The 25,382-nt window shown below is 34.1% G+C and overlaps 1 protein-coding gene across 1 annotated transcript in view; it reads right to left on the bottom strand.

Moving 5' to 3' along the window:
• The window catches only part of LOC134256347 (oxysterol-binding protein-related protein 2-like), an 85,284-nt gene that overhangs the window by 41,019 nt on the left and 18,883 nt on the right, over nt 1–25,382 (bottom strand). The window contains exon 3 of the mRNA XM_062738993.1: nt 2,742–2,876. Within this exon, the coding sequence (XP_062594977.1) occupies nt 2,742–2,876 (135 nt within the window). The remainder of the gene's footprint in view (nt 1–2,741; nt 2,877–25,382) is intronic.

The following is a 25,382-nucleotide window of genomic DNA, read 5'->3' as shown; positions in this document are numbered from 1 at the left end:
GAGTCTCACCAACTGTAAAATGTCACTTGAGTCCAGAAAAGGATCAGCTGATCATAACTGGCCACACCAATGGCACAACTTATATAATTCATTAGGGCTGTCACGGTTCCAAAATTTTTCGGGTCGATTTCGTAAATTTTTGGTTTGGTTTCGGGATTTTTGGTTCAGTTAAATACCTCTATTTTAAGCCTTATCTTCATGAATTTAACATAAAAAATCTTCTTTTTTTGTTATGTTACATTCACCTTTAAAATAAATCTTATATCTATGTTAACGTCATGACATCTGTGTTTAGGACTATTAGGCTGACTATTAGCTTCAAAATGACCATTTTTGCTTGTTTTGATAATTATCTTATCTTTTCGTGACAAGTGTTTTGTCATACAATGAAGTATAATTCACTTGTGATGTTCATTTATAACCGTTATCGTCAAAATTCTTTTGATTTCAATGCCATTTTTTTGTATAAAACATATTCGTATATATATATATATATATATATATATGTAGGACTCCAAAGTGCGATGGGACTCCAAAGTCCGATGGTCACGCCAAAGTCCGATGGTCTGCGCCTAACCCCGGTGGTTTGACATGCCAAAGTCTGATGGTGCAAAAAACAATTAACGTTTATGACGTCATAGTACTACTGCGCAAAAATGCGATGCCACCCCATGCCAAGGCCCGATTGTTTAAAATAAATACAAATAAATATTTAATGCAAAGACTAACCCTTATCTTTTGGATATAGGTGCGAGACTAGCACTTATCAGTCGCAAAATGTGTAACAACCATAAGATAGGTATCTTGGATGGATGCAGGACTAATCCAGATCAGTCCAATAATGTGCGAGGACTACCATTAAAGTTCTTGGGTGAGTTCGAAGAAACACATTGGTGTTCAAGAACTAACCCAATCAGTTGAATGATGTACAAGGACTAACCCTAATAGCTCTAGTGGGTGAAAACAATAAGCAAAATCAGTAAAATTGTAAGCGGGACAAATACTATATAAATCAGTGGATTTTGGATGCAGGACAATGTCATGACGTCAGACTATTGTGACGTCATAAACTTTTATTGTTCCTTCACACCATCGGACTTTGGCGTGTCAGACCATCACATTTTAGTGTTGCATGTCTCATGGGAAACGAGCCATCGGACTTTGGCATGACCATCGGACTTTGCAGTCCTTAAAGACAGCGAGCCATCGGGGTTTGGCGCAGACCATCGGGGTTTGGCGAGACCATCGGACTTTGGCGTCACCATCGCACTTTGGAGTCTTTACTTAAGAAATAAACAACGTTATTTAGTGAACATGGCGTTATGAATAGCAATTGCTCTGCTGGCATATTCCATGATGCTAAAGCGCTAGTGCATCATGGAAAATGGATGCCAGCAGAGCTATTGCTATTCATAATGCCTTGTTCACTAAATAATCGTTGTTTATTACTTATATTTGCATTCTTTGATGGTGTCAAGAATATCAGAGGAAATCCTGGCTTACATAAGGATGTGGCTTGTTGTCTTCAGTAAAGAAAAACACACGGCTTTAAAATTAGTAAAATTAGTATACCTGATCATTCTCTAATAAGTCACAAACAATTTATAAAGTATCAGCCTCGTTTAAAACACAGTCAGATACAAGCTGTGCCGTCGTCACACTCTCTTAATTTTTGTTTGATGCAGATGTGACGTCATCGATCAACGTTATTGAAACCCTCTAACAAAAATCAATAATATAATTTAACCTTATGATAAAAAAGAGAATGCTTTAAAAATTATTATAACTCCAGTATGCTTTTCTATATGATTTTTAAATTTTTTTTCTAATTGTTTTTTAAGAGTTGAAATCGTTCTTGAATTTTGCTTTTTTATGAATGTTTTATCACCCAAGTGTGAAGAGTTATCGTTCTTTGTACAAATATGCAAAAATACGATAAGAAAAAATAAAAATATGGCAGTTTTCAATTTTTAAAAAGTTTTATTATACAATTAAATACATTGACCAAAATTAAATTTTTAAAGATATAAATCAGCAATTTTGAATTGTTCTGAATTTCTTTTTTCCCCAAAAATATTATTAAAAACTTATATTTATTCCTTTTACGAAACAATTCATATATATATACTTCTCATCACAATACAAAAGTGTAGGAGAGCTTACACTACACGAGTGTGATAGAGCAATTGTGTCTACAGTGCTATGAATGCAGTTGATGACTACATGTTCATAGTGGGAGAGAGCAGTGGATATGCAAATATATATATATAAACCAGACCCCAACCGAAATATGGAAAAAGGGAACTGAACAACTTGGACCACGATTTTCGGTTATTTCAGAGAACCATGATAGCCCAATAACTTATATAATGAAAGAAAACAAGAGGACCAATGGTCACAAAACTCAACTTAGTAACTATGGCCCTACATTTTCTTTATCAGCTTCTTTTTCCCATATATTCCTATGCAAAACTTTTATCACCTTTTGTACCCCCCCCCCCCCCCCCTTCATCCACCACCACCACGGATTTGAACAAACTTGAAGCTAAACTACCTGAGGATGCTTCAACATATGTACAATTGATCATGGATTTTCTGTTGTACGTAGCAGATTTAAAAAAAAAAAATCATATGCATTCCTATCTAAAACATTGATTGTCCGTTGTACTTTATATCTTAAAGCATTTCAGATAATGAGATTAATTAACTGTAAATTCTATGTATTTTATTTCTATTCATACCTTTAACCTATCAACAGGGTCTTCACATGTACTGGCCTTTTCTAGTAGCTCTGAATATTCCATATACTCTGTAATTCTCTGTAGAAAGCTGATTGGTTCATTAAATACAACAGGCATAGTTATCTTTGACAATTCCTGAAATTAAAGCAAAGGTAATATTTCACATCTCCACTTGACAAATATGCAATCTATGAGTAAGGCAAATATTAACATTTTTATTCCCCTGTAATCGAAGATTCTGGGGTACATATTTTTTGCCCTGTCCATCTGTCTGTCAGTCTATCTGTCTAGCTGTTTGCCCGCAAACTTTAATCTTGCCCATAACTTTTGACTGGATGGGGATATGGCTTTTATATTTCACAGGTAAATTTATTTTGACAAGATCTTTCTTTGGATACCACCAAATTGGATACCAACAAGTTTGACACTTGACCTTCACCTTGGAGTCTGACCTACTTTTAAAAACTTTACCCTTGGCTATAACTTTTGACCAGTTAGGGCTAGTGCTTTCATGCTTTACATATGTAATCCTTGTGACATCTTTCATTGGATACCAAAAATTTGACCTTGACCTTGGAGTTTGACCTACTTTTAAAAAAAAATTAATCTTGGCAATAACTGTTAGGGAAAAAGCTTTCATATTTTATATATGTAATCCTCTAGACAAGACTTTTCATTAGATACCAATAACTTCAACCCTTTGACCATGACCCTGTAGTTTGACCTACTTTTAAAAACTTAAACCTTGGCCATAATTTTTGAATGGTTAGGGCCATGGCTTTCATACTTCACATATATAATCCTTCAGACAAGATCTTTCTTTAAAAACCAAAAACTTTGACCCTTTGACCTTGGAGTTTGACCTAACTTTTAAAACTTTAAACTTGGCTGTAACTTTTGAACAGGTGGTGCTAGGGCTTTCACAATAGAATTTCTTGTGAGAAGATCTTACTTTGGGTACGAATATATTTGATCTGCACTTAAGAAAAGTTAAATCTTAGCAAATGTTGCCATATAGGGGCATCAGTGTTTCACAATTACATTTTGATTTTTAGTTAGTGTGCATTCCAAGTTCAATATCCATGGAAGTTTGGTTTAAAAAGGACTCATATTTACTTAGAAATGGATTTGCAAAAAGTGTAGCCTAGCTTTTCACTAATCAAGAAAATATCAGTCAGTTCCAAGTGATATATTTGTAGATAACAAACAGTATGAGTATTCAAGCTCAAAAGTCCAGTCAGAAGCAACGTCAAGAAATTCATCTTTTACAACATTGCTTTCTTTAAATGATGGTCTTCCTTCGTGCATATCATTTTGTAAACTGTTTCCTTCTGTTGAAAATCTTATATGTCACTTAAATTAAATACTAAAGTCAACGGCTTCCTTCACTATGTTTTCCGGACTGTTCACAGAATTTATGGGTCTCTGTTGGTGTTTTTCTGATGTATAAGCAGAATTTTATCACTGCTCTCTGCTCCACCTTTTCAGAAAATGTTCCTTTTTCAACCAATGCCGATTTTGTCTTAATAGATTCTAACCTCAATTTTTACGCCATTTTGAGAATTTGAACGTTCAAATTTTGCAGGTTTAACATTATTACTTTTGTCAACCACATAATGTAAAAGCCATCCAAATTTCTGCAGAATTTTACAAAATACAAATGATATTAATAAAATGATAAATAGCAATTGAGTTAAAATTTTGCAGTGTTCCAAGTCTAATAATGAAGCCATAATTGTAATTAGTACCATTTTACACAGAGTTTGGACTTTCAGTATGGCGTGGCATTCTCAACATTACATAATTAGCTTCTGACATTTACACAGCTTTCCTTCACTGTGGAAATATACATGGGATAGAAATTCGGGCAAATGCCAATTAGTGTATCGAATAACCATTTACATTGTAGAGGTGGAGCTTAAGGACAGACGAGACGTTCCTTAATAATAGATAAATTTTTCTAGGAGTTTGTCATTGAAGTATTGCTACTTAAACATGTTTACTCACAAAAAATTGAGGTACCTTACCAGGCATTTCTGCAAGATACCAGGGATAGTTTTTCTTATATAATCCTTTGGGGAAGAAAAATAATTTTCCAATTTCAAATGTTTATGTGTTTGGGTTTTTTAAAAACGTTTAGAAACTGGTTTAGAAATCAGAATGTTATGAAAATTTTGAATATTTTTCATACATTACGAAGATATACAAAACAGATTTTTAGGAACGTCTTGTCTGACCTTAAGTAGTCTCATCATTGTCAACAACAATTTAAAGTTCCTGATGTTATTAATTTTTTAACTAATGAGAACCTATTCGCCATTTGGCAGGCGGTAAACATGTAGCGCCAAGAAGGACTTGCCTTACTGAAAGTCCAAATTCTGTGTGAAATGGTCTTATACATTTGAAATCTAATATAATTTTACATTTGATAATTAATTCACATTTAGTAAAGGATTAAAAATATGCTAATAATAAATATCAATGACACAACTTTTATTTAAGGAAGAGCTGTCTTACTTTTCGATTTTATGATGTGATCAATCGATTAGCTTGCATGATAATTTGCATACACGCCGAAGGTATTTATGCATAAAATTATCACGCAAGCCAATCGATTGATCATCTTCATGAAATCGAAAAATCTGACAGTTATTCTTTATATTTACATGCTCTTGATTCCGCCAATCCACATGCAACAAGCCCTGCTTCTGTCTAGCTATTTGTCCCGCCCTGCATGTGATTTTTTTTAACTGCCCCTATTGATCATGAACCAGTATATTTATGTTGAAATAAAGTACATTAACTACTTGTCATTTTATCTTGGACATAGACGTTGGAAATGTAAATATATAAATTCAAACTGACAGGGGGCTGACTAGGGTTTTACTGTGAGAAAACTACAATAGCAAAACTCTTTATTTTTATACCACATACCACTTACATTAACTTCAGTGTACATGCAAAGTTTGGGGGAAATCTACTATCCAGGTATTTTTGAGGGACCGTCTCAAAATACAGGTACATTTACTATAGGATTGCATAAGAAAATGCCTATTTTTAGCACTTTAAAGCAAATTATACAAATACTACGAAAGACTTTTTGTTCAAACCATAATTTTTTATGAGTAATACTATATTATACAATATATATAAGAAACACAAAATTCTATTGTCTTGTTACCAAAGGGGGCATCTCAAAATGCCAAAAATTTACGAATTTTCCTGTTTTTATAGAGTACTACAAAATATGACGGGCACAAAGGATTCATAAGAAAACATAATAAAAATAATGGAGATATTCTCGAATTTTTATGTTTTTAAATTTCAAGAGCGTATGTTTATTACTTTTTCTTTAATAACATTTTTATCACTCCTTTCTGTAAGAGCTTCAGTTCATAATAACGTCAAAAACACACTGTAACAACATCAACTTACTTAACAATTGCAAAATCGGTTCAAAAATCATTTAGGCCAAAGTTTTTTTCTCTTAATTTGGTTTACGATTCCGCCGACCCTATTTTTCCCTATTCACAAAAATAAAAATAATGTGTCTGACTCTCGAAACTGGACTCTTAATCCGAAATTTTCTCGACCAAACAACTGTTTTTATAATTTACAACACATCTTAAACATTCAAATGAGCTCCACAAATATACAGATTGTCAGGACCAACCTAGGGGGCGACTCACTTACAGACTGTTTCTATACCAATGACCAATGCATCGAATACTGTAGATTCCTTATTTTTCGCGAGAACTTTTTATCGCGAACTGGGTCTTTGGCGTCAAATCGCGAGAATGATAATTCGCAAATGGACGGTTGATCAACAGAATTTACATAGATTTCAGCACCATAAAAATAACAAGAGGCCCATGGGCCACATCGCTCACCTGAGAATCTTTTGTCATATTGTTCTTTACCAGATTTCCCCTTTGTGATACATATTGTGGCCCCGCCCAACCCCCGGGGGTCATGATTTGAACAATTTAGAATCTACACTACCCCACAATGCTTCCACATGAATTTCAGCTTTTCTGGCCCAGTGGTTCTTGAGAAGAAGATTTTCAAAGATTTTTCCTAAATATTTCTATGTAAAACTTGGATTCCCCATTGTGGCCCCGCCCAACACCCTACCCCCGGGGTCATGATTTGAACAATTTAGAATCTACACTACCCCAGGGTGCTTCCACATCAGTTTCAGCTTTTCTGGCCCAGTGGTTCTTGAGAAGAAGATTTTCAAAGATTTTTCCTATATATTTCTATGTAAAACTTTGATTCCCCATTGTGGCCCCGCCCTGCCCCCGGGGGTCATGATTTGAACAATTTAGAATATACACTACCCCAGGGTGCTTCCACATCAGTTTCAGCTTTTCTGGCCCAGTGGTTCTTGAGAAGAAGATTTTCAAAGATTTTTCCTATATATTTCTATGTAAAACTTTGATTCCCCATTGTGGCCCCGCCAAACCCCCGGGGGTCATGATTTGAACAATTTAGAATCAACACTATCCCAGGGTGCCTCCACATAAGTTTCAGCCTTATTGGCCCAGTGGTTCTTGAGAAGAAGATTTTTTAATGACCCCACCCTATTTTTGTCTTTTCTTGATTATCTCCCCTTGTGAGGGGACTTGGCCCTTCATTTTAACAATTTAAATTCCCCTTCACCCAAGGATGCTTTGTACCAAGTTTTGTCAAAATTGGCCCAGTGGTTCTTGAGAAGAAGTCGAAAATGTGAAAAGTTTACAGACGGACGGACAGACAGACAGACAGACGGACAGACGGACAGACGGACGGACGACGGACAAAATGTGATCAGAAAAGCTCACTTGAGCCTTCGGCTCAGGTGAGCTAAAAACGAGTAATATTTTTTCGTGAGTGACTCTTTTCACGAAATTATGCGGAAATTAATTCCTCGCGTATAATTAGGAATCTACAGACTACTCCGTCGGAACTCCTCTAGATTTTACACTTCTGGGTATGAAAAAGTCCATCGTTACAAGTTAAACACAACAAGACGCAAAACAGCTGGACAGCTTTCAATGTCATGCTAAAGATGTTGGAAAAGATTTTAGATCCTTTTATTGTCAAATAATTAATTCATGCTGTGGATACAGACGTATTTTTACTGTTAAATCTTGAAGTTGTTAACTTCCTAAGAAGTCACACATCGGATCCGATAAACATGAGTAGTTCAATCGGCATGCAGATGTGCATCAAAACTTTTATTAGAAAAAGAATTTTATATTGAAAACAAAGTTTGAAGAGAAATTAACAAATTATGACTATGCCAGAAGCCTGGAAATCTAATGAGAAGAGAAATTTTAGAAGTTTAAGATTAATTTTGTGCTACTATGTAAGTATAAGAAAAAAATGTTTGATAAAAGATTAATCTGACAATTACTAAATAAGAAACTTTTACATTTAAATGGTAGTAGTAGTAAATTTTATTTGATGTCAATGTTGTTTTATTATTTTTTCTAGATATTCATATACCTTGTAATTGGGGGAAATATCTTATAAGATTCTTTTCTCTTGTTTAATCATTTTAAATACAATGTTTATACAGAAAAATTATTGAAATGTGTGTAAGTTATAAACAATGAAATAGTTTTATAACGATTTATTAATGTGTGCCACATACGCGCGACAAGAATTAAGTCTCCCTAAATTTCAAAACTTCTCCCTGATTTTTTTGAGAGAGAAATATCTCCTTAAATTTTGGGTCTAGGTTGGTCCCTGGACACACGTATCTAAATAAGGTAAAATGTTTTTGTGAAAGCAATCCATCACTTTCGGAGTTTCCGAAAACTTTTTCGTAAGTGGAAAGGCTGACCAAAGAATATCTGATTCACTTCATTTTACCCATATTTGTCCCAGTGCAATGTGTCTTTTATGGAAACTCATTCTTGTAAGTCAGAAAAATGAAAACCATCAACAGTAAAAGAGCCTCTGATACTCCCATTTCTGTTCTTGACGTGTGATTCTTTTTTGTTGACATAAAACGGAATGGTAAGAAAAAATAATAATGTTGAAAAATTTTATGTGTTTATTATTTTTATTTGAATACATTTCAATGCTACTCGAGAAAAAAATATGTCAAGGTTCCAAATTATTTTTATTTTTATTTTTCGACTGCCCAATGCATATTTTTGTGTCAAAAAATCGTAAACCAAAAAAAAATAAAAACTTTGGCCTTATATAAAATTATTATTACATTATTTTACATATAACTTCTTAATTTTGTTTAATTTTAATACCTGTTAAAATAAGCTTCTTTAAAACAGTAAATACTTCATTTTTCTATGATGCGCTAGACTTTGCGCAATGGAAACCACAGTCGGCCCCCTTAAGTTTGTCTACAAACCTTACAGACAACCTCATAGAGTTTGTTCATGTGTAGAGCATGCTTTTGCATATCAAATCAAATGAAAGATGTACCGGTAAAACCCCTGCAGGTGGTAAGGGTACTGTAAACGTATTACATTTGGCTGTGTATTCTTTTTAGCGGCTTTGGCGGATCGCAGCTACCGTTAAATCAAGTACATAGCTAAATGTCTTGCAAGTAAACACATAAATAAGAATATGAAGAAATGCGCTAAATCAAATCCACGCTAACTTATTCAGAAGTCAATTACCGCCAAATATCTTACACGCTAAATATAATACATTTATAGTATATTGCTGCATAGGTAAGGGAAGTTGACAATAGGAAAGTTTAAGTCGTCACGTTTATCATAAAGATTGGTTTAAAGATTACCAATAATGTTTTAAATATCTTAAATATAACTCTTCCATGTAACTTTGGTTTAGGAAGGGTTCACAGTTACTTAGGAAAGGGCCTGCTCCAAAAACTTTTATCATGGTCACTCAACTGGAAAATGAAGGTCAGACTCAGTATCCAAAGCAAGCCTTGTAGTGTCCATCCCCATGCATCATCCATGCAATCTGGGTTCATGTAGGACTTTAAGTTATGTGGGAATGGACTTGCTTCTAAAACTTTAACTGGGAGACAGATCCCCATGGAATAGCAAAAACTCTTTTGACTTTGTCGAGGTGAGATATACTGATGATGTAGTCAGGGTTTTGAAACACTCCCTCACAACACATGCTTGGTAGGTCATATAACATACTATATCATTTAACATATCGAATTTGGTATTGAAATCCAGGCTCTTATATGGGAACACGTTTGCGAATAGTTTTAACACAATGCAGTTTGAGGGATAAATCAATTTTTTAATCAATTAGTATACACTCCCTTGCCAAAACTTAAGGTAAGTAACTTCACCATATAGAATTATTTTGACCCACACATGAAATGTATTGACAACAAATTGTTTTCCAAAGACTTAATGTTACGTCATACCAATGTTGAAATATTCACCAGGAACAGCCAAAATATAATCAAGTTCAAAATGGCTTTTCTATTTACAGCCCTCAAAATTATTTCACAAAATTCGACTTGCCTTTGAGTTCTTCCATAATGCATTATGTTTTCTTTTTACCAAAGTATCCAAATAACTAATTTACAAATCATGAAGTACTGTAGATTCCTAAATATACACAGGGAATTAATTATTGTGTAATTTCATGAGAAGCATCACTCACGAAATAAAACTTCTCACTTTTATTTTTATGGTGCTAAAATCAATGTAAAATTTCTTGATCAACCATCCACTTGCAAATTTTTTTTCTCGCGATTTGACTTTACAGAGCTATTTTGCAATAATAAGTATTCACGAAAAAAAGTTAGGGAAAGTATATTTGTTTCCTGTAACCTGACCCACCCATTTAAATTACCAAAGGTGAATGTTTTTCCTGCTATTAAAATCAATGTTTGTTCAATCAGCTGTTTCAAGTTAATTGTAGCTTTATCTAAGATATAAAAATATGTCCACAATATCAACATTTACCTTAATTATAAAGAGTAATCATTATTGTTACATCAAACATTTCCCCCACCACCAACCACCACCCCTGACCCTGGGGCCACAAATTTCAATTGGAAGACTCTATATCTATACACTTAGTTAATCTCCTAAAGGGGAAATACGATTTTTAAAAAAGTTATGGATTTCAATTAATGATCTGAACACTAGGGCCCCATCCTAACTCCACAACCCATTCCATTAGGCCATGAAATTCAAAATTTTGGTAAATGGCTCAATGCTTATTACAACCACTGCAACATACAATTTAACTGCTTGATGTAAAGAAGTAAAGAAGATTTTTAAAAATTGCTCTTATTTTGTTAAATACTCAACTTTAATGCTACAAAATAATGAAATTCTACAAAATTCAGTGAATTTGTGACCTACTTTTTGATTGGCAAACTATGATTCTTCTGGATGCATCAAATAGCTGATAAGGTCTGGCCTGAGGGCCATAAAAGTTAGGTGAGCTCACTTTTGATCTCAGTCTCACTTTTACCAAAGGAAAATATACAGGTAAACTTCGGTATCTCGACATCGGATATACACAGCCTGGGCTATGTCGACGTCCGTCTGCGGTCCCAGCATTATTTACTACATAAATGATTTGCAAAAACTCTGATATGTCGACCTCGGTAATGTTGACTACCCCGCTTATCTCGACGTTTATTCACAGTCCCAGGAACCAAATTTACCCGGTATATGTCGACATCGGGGCAATTTTCTGCTCTACTTTACCCAATTGTTTGTCAGCTGGTCACTCGTCAAGCACGGATGACTCTGTGTATCTCGACGGCATGAGAAATTCACACCTTTCATACCCATGTTTTGACTACATACTGCTTCTGTGGAAATGTGTTTGTAGAGGAGTCCCAAGCCCCTCGGTGTCTCTGAGTCGTTAACTGTTTAATGTTCACCTGGTTAACCTTTTCAGCTTGGGTAATATCATCGATAAATCTGCTCGATCCTGCGTAAAAATTTACGACCGTTTATTTATGTCAAAATCTAACAAAACTCTGACATTTAGAAAAAGGAGCTGATTTACAATGAATAATAAACATATTAAATTCAATTTAACTTAAAAATTGTAAAAATGCATTCAACAGGAAACAATCCAATCTACGACATGCACACGACTAGACGTAATATCCATGCATGTGTTACATCATCAGTGAGTTTGTTTTAATACGCAAATCCTTTTAAATTTTAATTTGAAAATGAAATGAAAAATAATGATGAATGATGATGAAATAAAGATAAGTAAATTCAAATAATTAAAAAATATGCATTAGGCCATATAAAATTAATCTTTAGATTCTCATCCCCGCCCGCCCCTCTTAAAATGTCCCGCCCCGATGTTTTTTATTTTGATTTTTGGGTATTTTCATGTATTTTTATTCAGTAAGATTTTGGGTCAAAGTTTAAGAGTTATCTCCCGTCTGTATTAAATGTCGCGTGTCGCTATTTATAGCAAAAACGCCATGTGAAGAATGGGGAAAAAATCGGCAATAAAAGCAGTTTAAATGTGTAAGGAAAAGATAATTTGTCAGTATAGAGAAGGCAGAGAAGAAAAAAATAGCATAAACACATATAGATACCATCACTGGCAGGAGCAAGTATGTAGAGAGATTGTAACTAAGTAAAAATAGACGAGGAAAATGACACCTGGTCAAGTTATATATAACGATCTCCAGCTGTGTGACTTTGCTTTGAAATAAAAAAATATCTACAACATCGTAGACAGACTTAAGAGAAGGCCTAGATTTTTCAGTAGAATAATTATTAGAACATTTATAAAGATTTTGCAAAATAAGTCACGCATACACAATTTATTGGTATCCCCACCTCATTTTTTTCGGGGTGTGCCGTATAATGTGTACTTGATAATTTGTTAATTAACAATAAATATTTAATTTTTAAAGCAAAATTTTTTTTTAAATATTTAAAAGAATATGAAAAGAATTAAATCTATTCATATTTGCATTAAGGTAATGAAAAAAAAATGTGTACGGGGCGTCCATTGTTTTGTTGATACTTACTAATAAGAACACTTTTAATTCGTTCGGCTAAAACACTGGACAGCAACTTATAAGGCCTGTATATAAATTAACAATTATAAAAAATAAAAAATAAAATCCGCCCACCTGCCCCAATTTTTTAGCAAACTAGGATGAGAATCTAAAGATTAATTTTACCTGGCCTTATTTTTTGCATTATTTTTTTTCCCTTATCACGGAAGTCGACTTTATACAGTTACGGTTTGGAGTTTATAGGGCACATTTCGTACCCTGTTCTGACAAAGCAAGTTGCATGCAGAATGCTGGCTGGAAAACTTTTATTAGTAAAATTAGAAGATTTCCATTAAAAAGGGAAGCATTTTATAAATTAAATTTGTATATAATTTCTCAAGATTTTCTATCAAATATAGATGAATGGCTGAAACAAATGAGCTAAAGTGTATTGAAGTTACGTAGTTACACTTATGTTTTACTAAGGAGTACCTAAATTATTAAGGACGTCAATTTCAACTCTGATATCTAGACACCTCAGATATCTCGATATTTCCCGATTGTCCCGCCAATGTCGAGATAAGCGAATCAGAAATAATTAAACAAAATCAAGCTTTCAACAGCGAATTATTAAAGCAAAAGCCTTTTCCTTTAGAAGTTTACCTGTATAGTGAAAAAGTGAGACTGAGATCAAAAGTGAGCTTGTCCAACTTTTATGGCCCCCAGGCCAGGAGATCCTGGGCTTCACAGTTTCCAAGATAAAATCCAAAGTCCAATGAGCCTTGAATCACGCAGTTGAAAAATTGTAAAACACTTTCAACTCTATTCTAAGCCTCTTTAGTATCCTAAATTTCAGTTTTTCAAAAGTAAAAATATGTTTCCCTAAAATCCAAATAAGTACTTTACTGTGACCTACTTTTGAAATAAATACTCTGAGGTCTAACATGCATCAACCGACAAGGTTTGATTATCCTAGACTTCAGTGTGAAAAATATGCTTTTAAACAATTTAACAAGAGGCCAAAGGGCCTTATAGGTCACCTGAGTATCGTGTAACAACTTTCGAACCATTGAATTTGGTTCGTATTTTAAACCAGAGGCCATGAAATTCACTATTTTGAAAGAGGCATCATCATAGTTATACACTTAGCATGCTTACTCTAGTTTCTTGATACCCAGAGGTAGATCAGAGTAACAAAGAGAAAATGCACTTTTACTTTATAACCAGTTATGCACCCCACCCAAAAGGAACCACTGACACTGGGGCCACTTTTTTCAAAATTTTGGAAATTTTATCTTAAATTTAATTTCATCATGAATGGTTGATTAATACCAAAGAGCAGATTTCAAAGCATTAATTTATTTTCAGACTTTTTATGTAACCCCCCCTACCCTGACCCAGGCAGCATGAAATAAACCATTTTGCTAGATACATCTTTTTTCATCATAAATATATATACTTACATCATTGGCATACTACTCTGAAGCAGAGGAAAAGATTTTCAAAGAATTAATGCATTTTCACTATATAATTATAATAGCCCCACTCCCTTACACCAAATGGCAAAACCCCTGGCAAAGGGGCCATGAAATTCACAAATTTGGTTGAGACAATCTTGCTCATTATAACTATATACTAACTAAGTTAGTTTATTTAATACTTAGGAGCAGAGAAGATTTTCAAAACATTAATGCATTTTCACTATATGATCAATAGAGCCCCACCCTAACACCATAACCCCTGATCCTGGGGCCATAAAATTACAATTTTGAAAGAGGCATTCTTGCTCATCATAACTATGTACTTAGTTAGTTTATTTAATACCCAGGAGCAGAGAATAAGATTTTCAAAGATCCATGTATTTTCACTATATGATCAACAGAACCCCATCCTAACACCAGAACCCCTGACCCTTGGGCCATAAAATTCACAATTTTGGAAAAAGGCACTCTTGCTCATCATCATTTTATACTTGGTTTAAGTTTATCTAATACCCAGGAGTAGAGAAAAAGATTTTCAAAGAATTTATGCAATTTCACTATAAAATCAATAACCATGTGTCCTTTGTATAAAGCCTTGAAATTCCATTATATGACATCATGACTTACATTTTAAATGAAACTCTGAGAACCCAAGATGATTCTAAGATGATTAGTTCCCAGAGAGTATGTCATGGTGATCTACTTGTCAGTTGTCATTCTCTGAGGACCCAAGATGCATAGTAACATCAATTGATAAAGTTTTATGATTCTAAGCTAATTAGTACATAAAATATTTGAATCAAGCCAAGATATTTCAACAAGAGGCTCACTGGCCTTAAAGGTCAACTGAGTATCATGTAACAACTTTCCAGCAATTGAATTTGGGTTTGAGTTTTAAACCAAAAGCCATGAAATTCACAATTTTGAAAGAGGCATCATTGCTTATCATAATTATACACTTATATGTGGCATGCTTACTTTGGTTACTTAATACCCAAAGGCAGATCATAGTAACAAAGAGAACATGCATTTCCACTTTATAACCACCAGTTGTGCATCCTACCACTGACCCTGGGGCAACATACTTCAAAATTTTGGAAATTTTATCACAAATTTTATTTCATCATAAACGGTTGATTAATACCAAAGAGCAGATTTTAAAGCATTAATTTTTCAGACGAAGTACCCCCCCCCCACCCCCAACTCCCCGTGGTGCCCCTGACCCAGGGGCCCTGATATTAATCATTTTTAAAGAGGCACCTTTCTCCATCATAAATATGTAATTAGATCATTGGCATAAAATCCAGGAGCAAAGGAAAAGATTTTAGAGCCCTGCTCTAACACCAAAGTCCCTAGCCCTGGGGCCCTGATATTCACAAATTGGGATGAAGCATCCTTCCTCATCATAACTATGTACATACAGGTGACTCTCGATGGCTCGAACTCCGATCTCTCGAAGTGAACCTCTGGTCCCGTTTTTTTCCTCTATATAACTACCCTTACAGAAAAAACAAATAGAAACTTATAAGTGTTTTATAATCCACTTATTAGCAACTTATAAGTCACTTATAAATTTTGAAATTTACTTATAAGTGTACTATAAGTCAAAGTAAGTATAAGTGAGGAACGGATTTCGTTAATACTTCACTTATAAGTAAAGATGAGCTACATATCAGTGAATATTTCACTTATACCTCACTTATAAGTGAAGACCAGTATGGTATGAGCGAAGTATAAGTGTGGACTTAGAATTTTTACCCTATACTAGACTTCTCTCAAGGAGCATTATGGGTATTCAAGGTAGCCAATCAGAAAGTTTGTCTCTGCAGAGATCAGCAACAAGAATTTGAAACCAAGTTTGTGTCTGTGAAAGGATGTTGGAGATTTTAGATTTATTTTGAGTATGCCTTCACATCAGGTACAACAAGTAGGTTCTATTTACATCATCTCTCTATTTTAACTACCTTTGCCTGAAATTTTGAATCAATTGACTCAGTTGCTTTCAGATTTCATAAATTTGAAGAAGCCTCAAGGTCATTAAATCTTGTTGCTTTTTGTTCAACATTTTTGTTTGTAAACTGAATTAATATGTTAAGTTTGCATCATCAAAGAAATGTCATATGAAAGTGATTTTTTTCCATAAAATTTTTACTTGATTATTTCATCTAAAGTGCAGATACATGTGTATATATGTAAAAAAATAGCTTTGAACATATCATGCAACCCCTGCACGGTTGGAAGTTCTGTTCTAAATTAAAATCTTACAGGTAGTGTTGTACTTCACTTATAAGTCACTTATAGTCACTTGTAAGTGATTAATACTTGATAAAGTATGAAGGGTTAATGCTTGACTTATAAGTCACTTATAGTCACTTATAAGTGACTATACTTGCATAAAGCATAAGTGGCTAATACTGGCTTATAAGTCACTTATAGTTCAAGCAGCTCATTTGCATATAAAATTCTAATGAGTAACTTATTAGTCACTTATAAGTTAAATGTATCAGTGAAGTGTAAGTCAAGAATAAACAACTTATAAGTAAATTAAAGAATAAATCACTTATAAGTCACTTATCAGAAATTTCTGTAAGGGTAAGCAAATTTACTCCTGATCTCTCGAACTTCTATCTCTCGAAGTTCTCTATCTCTCGAACCAAAACCTGGGTCCCTTTACTCATATTTCATTGAATTTTACTCTCTATCTCTCAAAGTTTTAATTGCCCATGTATACACGCCAATCAAGCGTAAAATTGATGCAGTCTGGACTTATTTGGAAAACAGTGAACGCCTGGGGCTGGCATGGAGGTGTTAACTGGGTGTTTAATAGATGACATTACACCTGTGGGTCGTCCATGTGTTGATATAATTGATTAATTATTATTGGTAAATTATAAACTATTTCACTACATGTACTTATTTTGATTTTAAACTGAGACAATAATTTTTAGAAAATAATTAACAGATGTTCGTTTCAATAAATTCCCATAGACTATATGAACTTTTATTAAAATCTACATGATCCCAGTATGACAGATATTGCACAAGAAATTCCTTTCTCAAAAACTGAATACTGATTAAGAAAAATCTGGTGAACACTTGAGAAGCGGGGGCGGACCCGATCAAGCTGCGAAATAGCCAAACTGACAATTGCTGTAATCATGAAAAGAAAAAATAAATATTGAAACTTTAGAAATCCTTTTTATTTCTTCGAAATACAATCATTGTTGTTGGTATAAAGTAAATTACCTGTAAAATATGATTGAAAACTTGCAATGACATTTACATATACTTCTAGTATCTATAATAGTAGAACTTCGATGATCGGAACTGAAAGTTCCGGATTTTATTTACTTTCTATCTCTCGAACCCCTCGATCTCTCGAACTTTTCTTGAGGTCCCTTAAACTTCGAGAGATCGAGAGTCACCTGTGGTTCATTGATTTAATAACTAGGAGCAGACAAAGAGTCTTTAATTCTTTAAATTTTTTTTTAAAGAAATTCTTTCTTTTAAAGACTTAAAAGAGTCTTTAATTCTTTAAATTTTTAAAGAATTTATGCAATTTCACAATATAATCAATAGAGTCCCACCTTAACACTAGAACCCCTGACCCAGGGGCCATGAAATTCACAATTTTGGAAGAGACATTCCTGCGCAACATAACTTTGTACTTGGTTAGTTTATTTAATACCCAGGAGTAAGAAGAAGATTTTCAAAGAATTTATGCAATTTCACTATACATGTATAATCAATAGATCCCGGCCCGAACACCAGAACCCCTGACCCAGGGGCCATGAAATTCACAATTTTGGAAGAGACATTTTTGCTAATCATAACTTTGTACTTGGTAAGTTTATTTAACTCTTTACCCCTTAATGCCACAATTTGACGCACTGGCCATATCCTTAGAGTGTTTGCCTGGCTGCCCCTTAGAGCCTTTTAGATAAATTGGGGTGCAGTTTAAAACTGAACAAATAAGGGTCAAAATATTTCATTTATACAATGTATTATATATCACCGGATTCGTAATAAATTAAATTTTTCAAATCTATTTACATAATTTCGATCGGAATTTTCTGTTAAAAAATAATTCAGGTAAAAGCAGGTGTAAATTGAAAAATAGATATTTTCAACATGTAAAATGGCTTTAATAAGCCAAAATTGCCTGTGTAAATAATAAAGAATATGTGTGATGATATAATTGATGGTTAAATTATTATTTATTATCAATTTTATAAGTTTAATTACTCAGAAATCAATAAATTGTAGTACTTCTTCAATGTCAATCTTGCCGACAAATTTTCAGACTTCCGTGTTAAAACTTGATTTCTGGACGTTTTTGGATACTTTAATGACCCAATTCTATTAAAATAATTATTTTCTACACCTTGATAGTTATAAATCTGTGTAAAATGGAAGTTACTTCTGAATTTGTGAGAAACAGGTAACGAAATTGGCATTGCGCAGTCCCGAACTTCACAAAATTTTCGTATCTTACGTTGGAGTACTAGTATACTTACAATGTAGTATACACATATAGATCATTATAATTTTCAAACCTTTCAAGAAATAGGTAGTTTATAGCTTGAATTTCATGTAATGCTTTACTGGATGAGAAAATATTGTGTAATTACTGAGTTATATGCTCAAAAATCATCGTATGTAACAGTCCGCCATTTTTCTGAATTTTGATGGGACTTTCCAAGATTCTATTGTTTGTTTACACAAGTAAATCACATGATTTCTAACTGTAATATGATGAATCATCTATTGTTAACCTGCAGGTGGCCACCTGTGCTCTGATAATTTGTAAACAAGCGGTAATTTCAAGTTAAATCAACATGAAATACACATGCGTCAAAAGTCGTCATTAAGGGTTGGGCGCTAGGCGTCAAAAGTCGTCATTAAGGGGTAAAGGATTGATTGATTGTATACTGTTTAACGTCCCTCTCCAGAATATTTCACTGATATGGAGACGTCACCATTGCCGGTGAAGGGCTGCAAATTTAGGCCTATGCTCGGCACTCAGGGCCTAGCTTTGACCAGGGAGGGATCTTTATCGTGCCACACCTGCTGTGACATGGGGCCTCGGTTTATACGGTCTCATCCGAAGGACCGCCCCATTTAGTCGCCTTTTACGACAAGCAAGGGGGTACGAGGATCTATTCTAACCCGGATCCCCACGGAGCAAAGGAGGGAAAGGTCTAAGGGGAAAAGAGTTAATACCCAGGACCAGAGAAGATTTTCAAAGAATTTATGCATGTTCACTATATAATCAGTAGAGCCCCACCCTATCACCAGAACCCCTGACCCTGGAGCCATGAAATTTACAATTTTGGAAGAGGCAGCCTTATATATTCAACATAATGATGTACTTGTTTAGTTTATTTAATGCCAAGAAGCAGAGATTTTCAAAGAAATAATGCATTTTCACTTTATAATCTATTTTGCCCCACCCTAGAACTAGAACCCCTGATCCTTGGGCCATGAATTTTAAAATTTTGGTAGAGGACTCAATGCTGTTTACAATCATGCCAACAGTTTAAATGCTTGATGTCCAGCAGGAAAGAAGATTTTTAAAGTTTGCATTAATTTTAGTGGTTTGGCCCCATCCCTCAGGCTCCAGGGGGGCAGGGACCATGAAATTCACAATTTTTGTCCCCCTTCATCCATAGATGTTTTGTGCTAAATTTGGTTAAAATTGGTTGAGTGGTTGCAGAGAAAAAGCTAAAAAAGTTTAAATGTTAAAACACGATGCACCACGGACGGTGCACGGCAACGGACAAAAACAGATAGCAATAGGTCACCTGAGTTTATTCAGGTAACCTAAAAATACATCATGTTGACTTATTTTTTAGTTGATGTACGTACTGGAAGACCCAGGATGCATCATGATGACTCTAAGCCAAAGAGTACCTGTAATATTTAAATAAGCAATAAATTCGAAAAGAAGGTCAGGGTGACCTACTTTTCAGTCAACATACTCTGAAGACCCAAAATACATCAACTGGCAAAGTTTGAGGATTTTTAGCCCAATAATATCCAAAAATCTCAGACACTTGACATATTTTTATTAATAACCTTTCTTTTTATCAATAAAATTTTTTTTTCAGTACAGTGGGTCCCGTTTAAACGGAGAGTCAACTTGTCAGGCTAGCTCTATCCGATTAGCCGAATATTCGAATAGCCGATTGCTCCATTTCAAGTCCAAACAAAGATGTATAGAGCTAAATGTGTTGACAATACATCGTAGAAAATTTCAAACTTGCACTTTTGTTTCATTACTTTACCTGGCGACTCCTAAAATTAAATGTTTAACTTACTTATTAATTAAATGTGATAACATTTTTCTAATAAAATGATTTACAAAAATTGTTTTTTAATAGTTATTGCCAAATAAGCACATAATTCCTTCTTCGATGGCCGCCATTTTGGAAAGGAAGTAGACTAAATGCCTGACTTTATTCCGTAATTTATTTTTCCCCGGATAAATGGTCCAGTAATATTAAACAAAACTATTAAATTGTTTTGTTTTATTTATTTTTTTAATATGGTTGTGTATTTCATACTGTTTGTGACAATTCTCAAGTCAATAGTCCTGTAACTATGATGCATTTCAATGTCCCAGCAAATTGTCATACACAAGCTTATACGTTCAATAATTAAAATTTAATGGAAAAAATTGCAAACAATTATCATAATTATCGAGTACATCACTGAAAAGTAATTTAAACCCAAGCTGATCATTATAACTGTATCAAAACATATCAATCTAGTGTGCCAATTATTAACACAGGTAAGGTGACTGCGTGCGTTCAGCCGTAACTAATCCCCTCATTATCGTACTCAAGGTGTCAGACAGTGTAAACAAAGGCTTCACTAGGGAAGTTAGAGGTGTGAACAAGGTCATAATTATCCAAAAATACTATGATGGAGCAAATTTTTGTATCAGATAAAACAAAATGCTAATATTTTCTTATCAGAATATCAGGTGAAATTATTAATAAATATATAAGAAATGGTTTTGTGCTCTGATATTATATTGGAATAAATATTCGTTTAACCGCTATCCGATTAAGTGGAAGCCACTGTACTATAATAAAAGGTGACCTACTCCAAGGACCAAGATGCATCAACTGACAAAGCCAATGTCATGATATGCAATCCTAAGATGCATAAGCTAACAAGATTTCATAATCCTAGTCCTCATAGTAGGAAAAATTCAAAGTTTTCACAAAACATAATTTTTGTCCTACTTTGAAGTGACCTTTAGACCATGCCCTTTGCCCAAGGATGATGCCTTGAACATTTTTTTTTCTACAACATATTCTCATCCTTGCACGACAGTATGAAAGGTGATAATATTCCTAGTGATTCTTGAGAAGAAGATTCTTTAGCAACTAGTACTTCTGTTCCTATTTTCCTAATTATCTCCCTTTGTGTAAGGGTCACATCCCTACTTTTATTAAAACCGAGAACCCTTGGGCCAAGCATACTCTGTGACAAATTTGAAAAAAAAAAATTAAGCAAGAGGTTCTTGAGGTATCGCCCATATTCCAAAAACATGACACACAGCACACCACACAAACGGCCTTTGGCTCAGGTGAGCTAAAAAAGGAACTACACTACCAGCAGATGCTTTCACAATAATCTGAATTCAGTCAAGGATTTGCTCCTTAGAAATTTTAAAGATTTTTCCTATATACAGGTAACTCTTGATTACTCAAACATTAGGGCTGGACAAAAATATCGTTATTCCCGTACACTGTAAAATCACGTATTTTTGTTGGGTCAAATTTTCGTGTTTTGAGTAAAAACTCTTGGTTCGTGGGGATTTGATTTCGTGGATGAAGAATTGTTGAGTAGTTATGTATGTAATATTTTACAGTTCGTGGTGGACATGAATTTGTGGGTCTGCTAATACCTCGAAAACAACGAAAGTTAAACCCCCACGAATATTTGTGATTTCACAGTATTGCAATACAGTGACAAAAAATATCTTATTGCAATACATTTTTGTAATATCGATATATCAGAAAAATGCTTAGAATAAGGAATTTTATCATTAAATTTAAAAATAAATGTAAAACATGGGTAATCCCGGCCGTTTTCTCTCTATATATGATTTAAAAAACACCTGATATCTCGAGCACGGTAATCTCAAATACCCCGCTTATGTTGAAGTATATTCAAAGTCCCAAGCCCTTTTTTACCTGGCTTATCTCGAAGTGCTTTGAATTTTTCGGTCTACTGAACACACCTGGCGTCGTGACTTCACACACTCTCGCCAGTGGCTATTAATTAACACCTTCAAACTTGGGGAATCTTAATTAATCCCAAGCTCATGTTGATGTCGGGTATCTGTGACAGGTTAATTGGTTTGACAGCTTTGGTGTTTGGTGTAGTCTACGACAAATAAAACAAACCACTACGCAGAAAACTCAGAAATTAAATTACCGATATTGCATTTAATAATATGCTCTGTATAATTAAAATCCTAAATTCATAAAACACAAATATATTTCACAATAAACTTAAACAATTAAGTTGCAGTGCATAATGCACAGTGATTGATTACATTCATGTTTATCTGCGTATAAATAGATAACCTTGACCGCCATTTGCATTCATTTGTTAGTTTCGTAAACTATATGTTCCTTAGTAGTACTTCGTAATGTTATACATGTAAGCTATTAATATCAAGTACAGTGGACCCTCATTTATCCGGACGCTTTGGTTCCCAGTCAATTTGTCCGGATATGTGAAGCATCCAGATATCTGAATCACCAGTTAAACAAGACAGAATAACATTTAAAAATTTCGTTCCGATGAAAAATCGTCCGGATACTGAAGCATCCGGATATCTGGCGTCCGGATATCTGAAGGTCCACTGTACACAGTTTGAATACTGATTATTTTTTTTTAAAACATTTTGCACTAAATTTCATCAAATTATGTTTTTAAAAAATTCGTCTTTTTCTTTTCTTACGGAGAAGGTTCTTCAACTATAACGCTAATGATACATCCCGTTTGACCACGTAAGCATGGCCTGGAAAATGTAAATTCGCTGAATATGCAATAAGGCATGTTTATTAAATTGTTCTACAATTATACACTTTAAAGAAAACAACAACATTGTTTTTCTTAATATTTATTGCGAATATGCTTGAGACTTTACCATAAAGACCGCATGTTTTGTAATATAGAATAGTGTTACGCATGAAGATATATACGAAAAAACGGGACATCGTTGATTCGACTTTGCAAGATAACTTCGGATATCTCGAACCCCCGGATATCTCGAAGTTGTGTCCAGGTCCCCTTAACTTCGAGATACTGGTATTTCACTGTATATATAAACTTAATAAAATAAACAAGATTTTTTTTCTTTTTGGTTACTTTTAATAGTTATGTACATTCTGCATGTAAATTAAAAAATATAATAAGAAAATGCCATTGTAATTTTCATTAAAAATATTGCAATACACATCACAATACAGTTTAAAATATCGCAATATATCGCAATACGAAATCTCTAGCCAATACCCTGCCCTATCAAACACATCTGTAAACATTTTACAATTTCGACTTCTTCTCCAGAACCACTTGGCCAAATTTAACCAAGCTTGCACAAATCATCCTAGGGTGGAGGGAATTCAAGTTTATTTAGACGAAGACCCACACTCTTATTCAAGGGGAGATAATAAAGAAATAGTGAAAAATGTTTTAAAAATCTTCTCAATAACTACTGTGCCAGGAAAAGTTGAACTTACGGGGAATCTACATTTCTCAAAGATTTAAGTTTAAGGTTTTCTTGTCCAGTGGTTCTCAAGAAGATTTTTAAAAATATTTTTCGTATGCATTTTAATGTTAAACAAATTCCCAATAGTGGCCCCACCATACCCTCAGGCAGAGTTCTTGAAATCTTTTTTCCGCTGTCAGTCATTTGGACTGACTGCCACAGGAAGTTTGTCGTTCCAGACAGATTTCTATCAGTCCAACAAAATAATTAAATAGAATTTTAAGAAAGATTAAAACTGTATTTGAATTTTATTATCAATACATTTTGCACCTTCCGTCAATACCCACTGCATACTTCATGCGGATTTGATCATCGTATAACAAATTTCGTTAAATTGTCATGGGGGGTCGATTTTCTTCATAAGTTTTTAATCTAGTTCGATTTTCTCGCCTGGCTAATACCTCATCGCCGTCAAAAACTTGTTAAACAATTAATCAATCATAGTTTGGTACTTGCTTTCATCGAAGACGCCATTATGAGATACTGAAAAGGAAAAAGAGTACCAAAGACCCAGATTTTTATATCATTTCCTGGTTGTACAAGATGAAGCAGAGTAATAAATGGGTAGGCTTTAGCTGATTGGCTGAATTCAGGTATGTAAATATTTTCATTTTAAAGTAAAAATATTAATGTTTGAAATAAATGATGGAACGTGGGAACATTACAGAAAATATAGAAATACCAGGGGAGATTGTAGGAGGGGGAATTGATATTTTTGGCAGGGTGTCATTTACTGCCGATTGCTGTAAGTTCTAAATAACTGCAAATTTGACCTATAAACACCGCTGCACAGTATATTTTTTTCCGTTTTTTTAATAAGTGCTTAGAACGAACTTTCAAATGATATCAGAGACTTGTTTGAACGGGATATAGTAAATTACTGGGAGGGCATAAGGTTTGTATAAAGTTCTATGGGAAATTAATTGGTACTCTTTTCCCAAAAGCGCACAGATTATGATCGGTTGGTTATAGGGAAATTGTACGAAATTTAGTCGGATTTTCGCAAGTTGCTTTCTCAACATCTACCGGTCATTTGGACTGACACAGAACGTAAAGTTATCGGTCCTTGGTTGTTTTTATCGGTCTTGCCGACAGGATCGAAAGATTTCAAGAACTCTGCTCAGGGGCCATGACTTGAAAAATCTAGAATCCACACATCTCAAATAGCTTCCATATAAGTTTAAGCATTAATTCTAGCATTAGTTTTTCGAACGTTCAGCTCAGAAGAGCTAAAGGAGTTGAAAAAGATAATTGAAAAAGTTTATGTACAGCCAAAACTAGCAATTCAGATGTCCTAAATGTTGTTTTTCTAGTGTTTAATTAACTAATATGTACAAGGGTTGTCCGGTAAAAGGTGGACAAGTTGTATAGCGTGAAAAAATCCTTCTAAAATTTTCACTATCTTAAAGTTTAGTACATTTTAC

The sequence above is a fragment of the Saccostrea cucullata genome, unplaced genomic scaffold (genome assembly GCF_032062105.1).
Source record: "Saccostrea cucullata isolate Sc308-1 unplaced genomic scaffold, CSIRO_AGI_Scuc_v1 ctg2397, whole genome shotgun sequence".
Lineage (NCBI taxonomy): Eukaryota > Metazoa > Mollusca > Bivalvia > Ostreida > Ostreidae > Saccostrea > Saccostrea cuccullata.
This window is presented reverse-complemented; position numbering and strand designations above follow the sequence as displayed.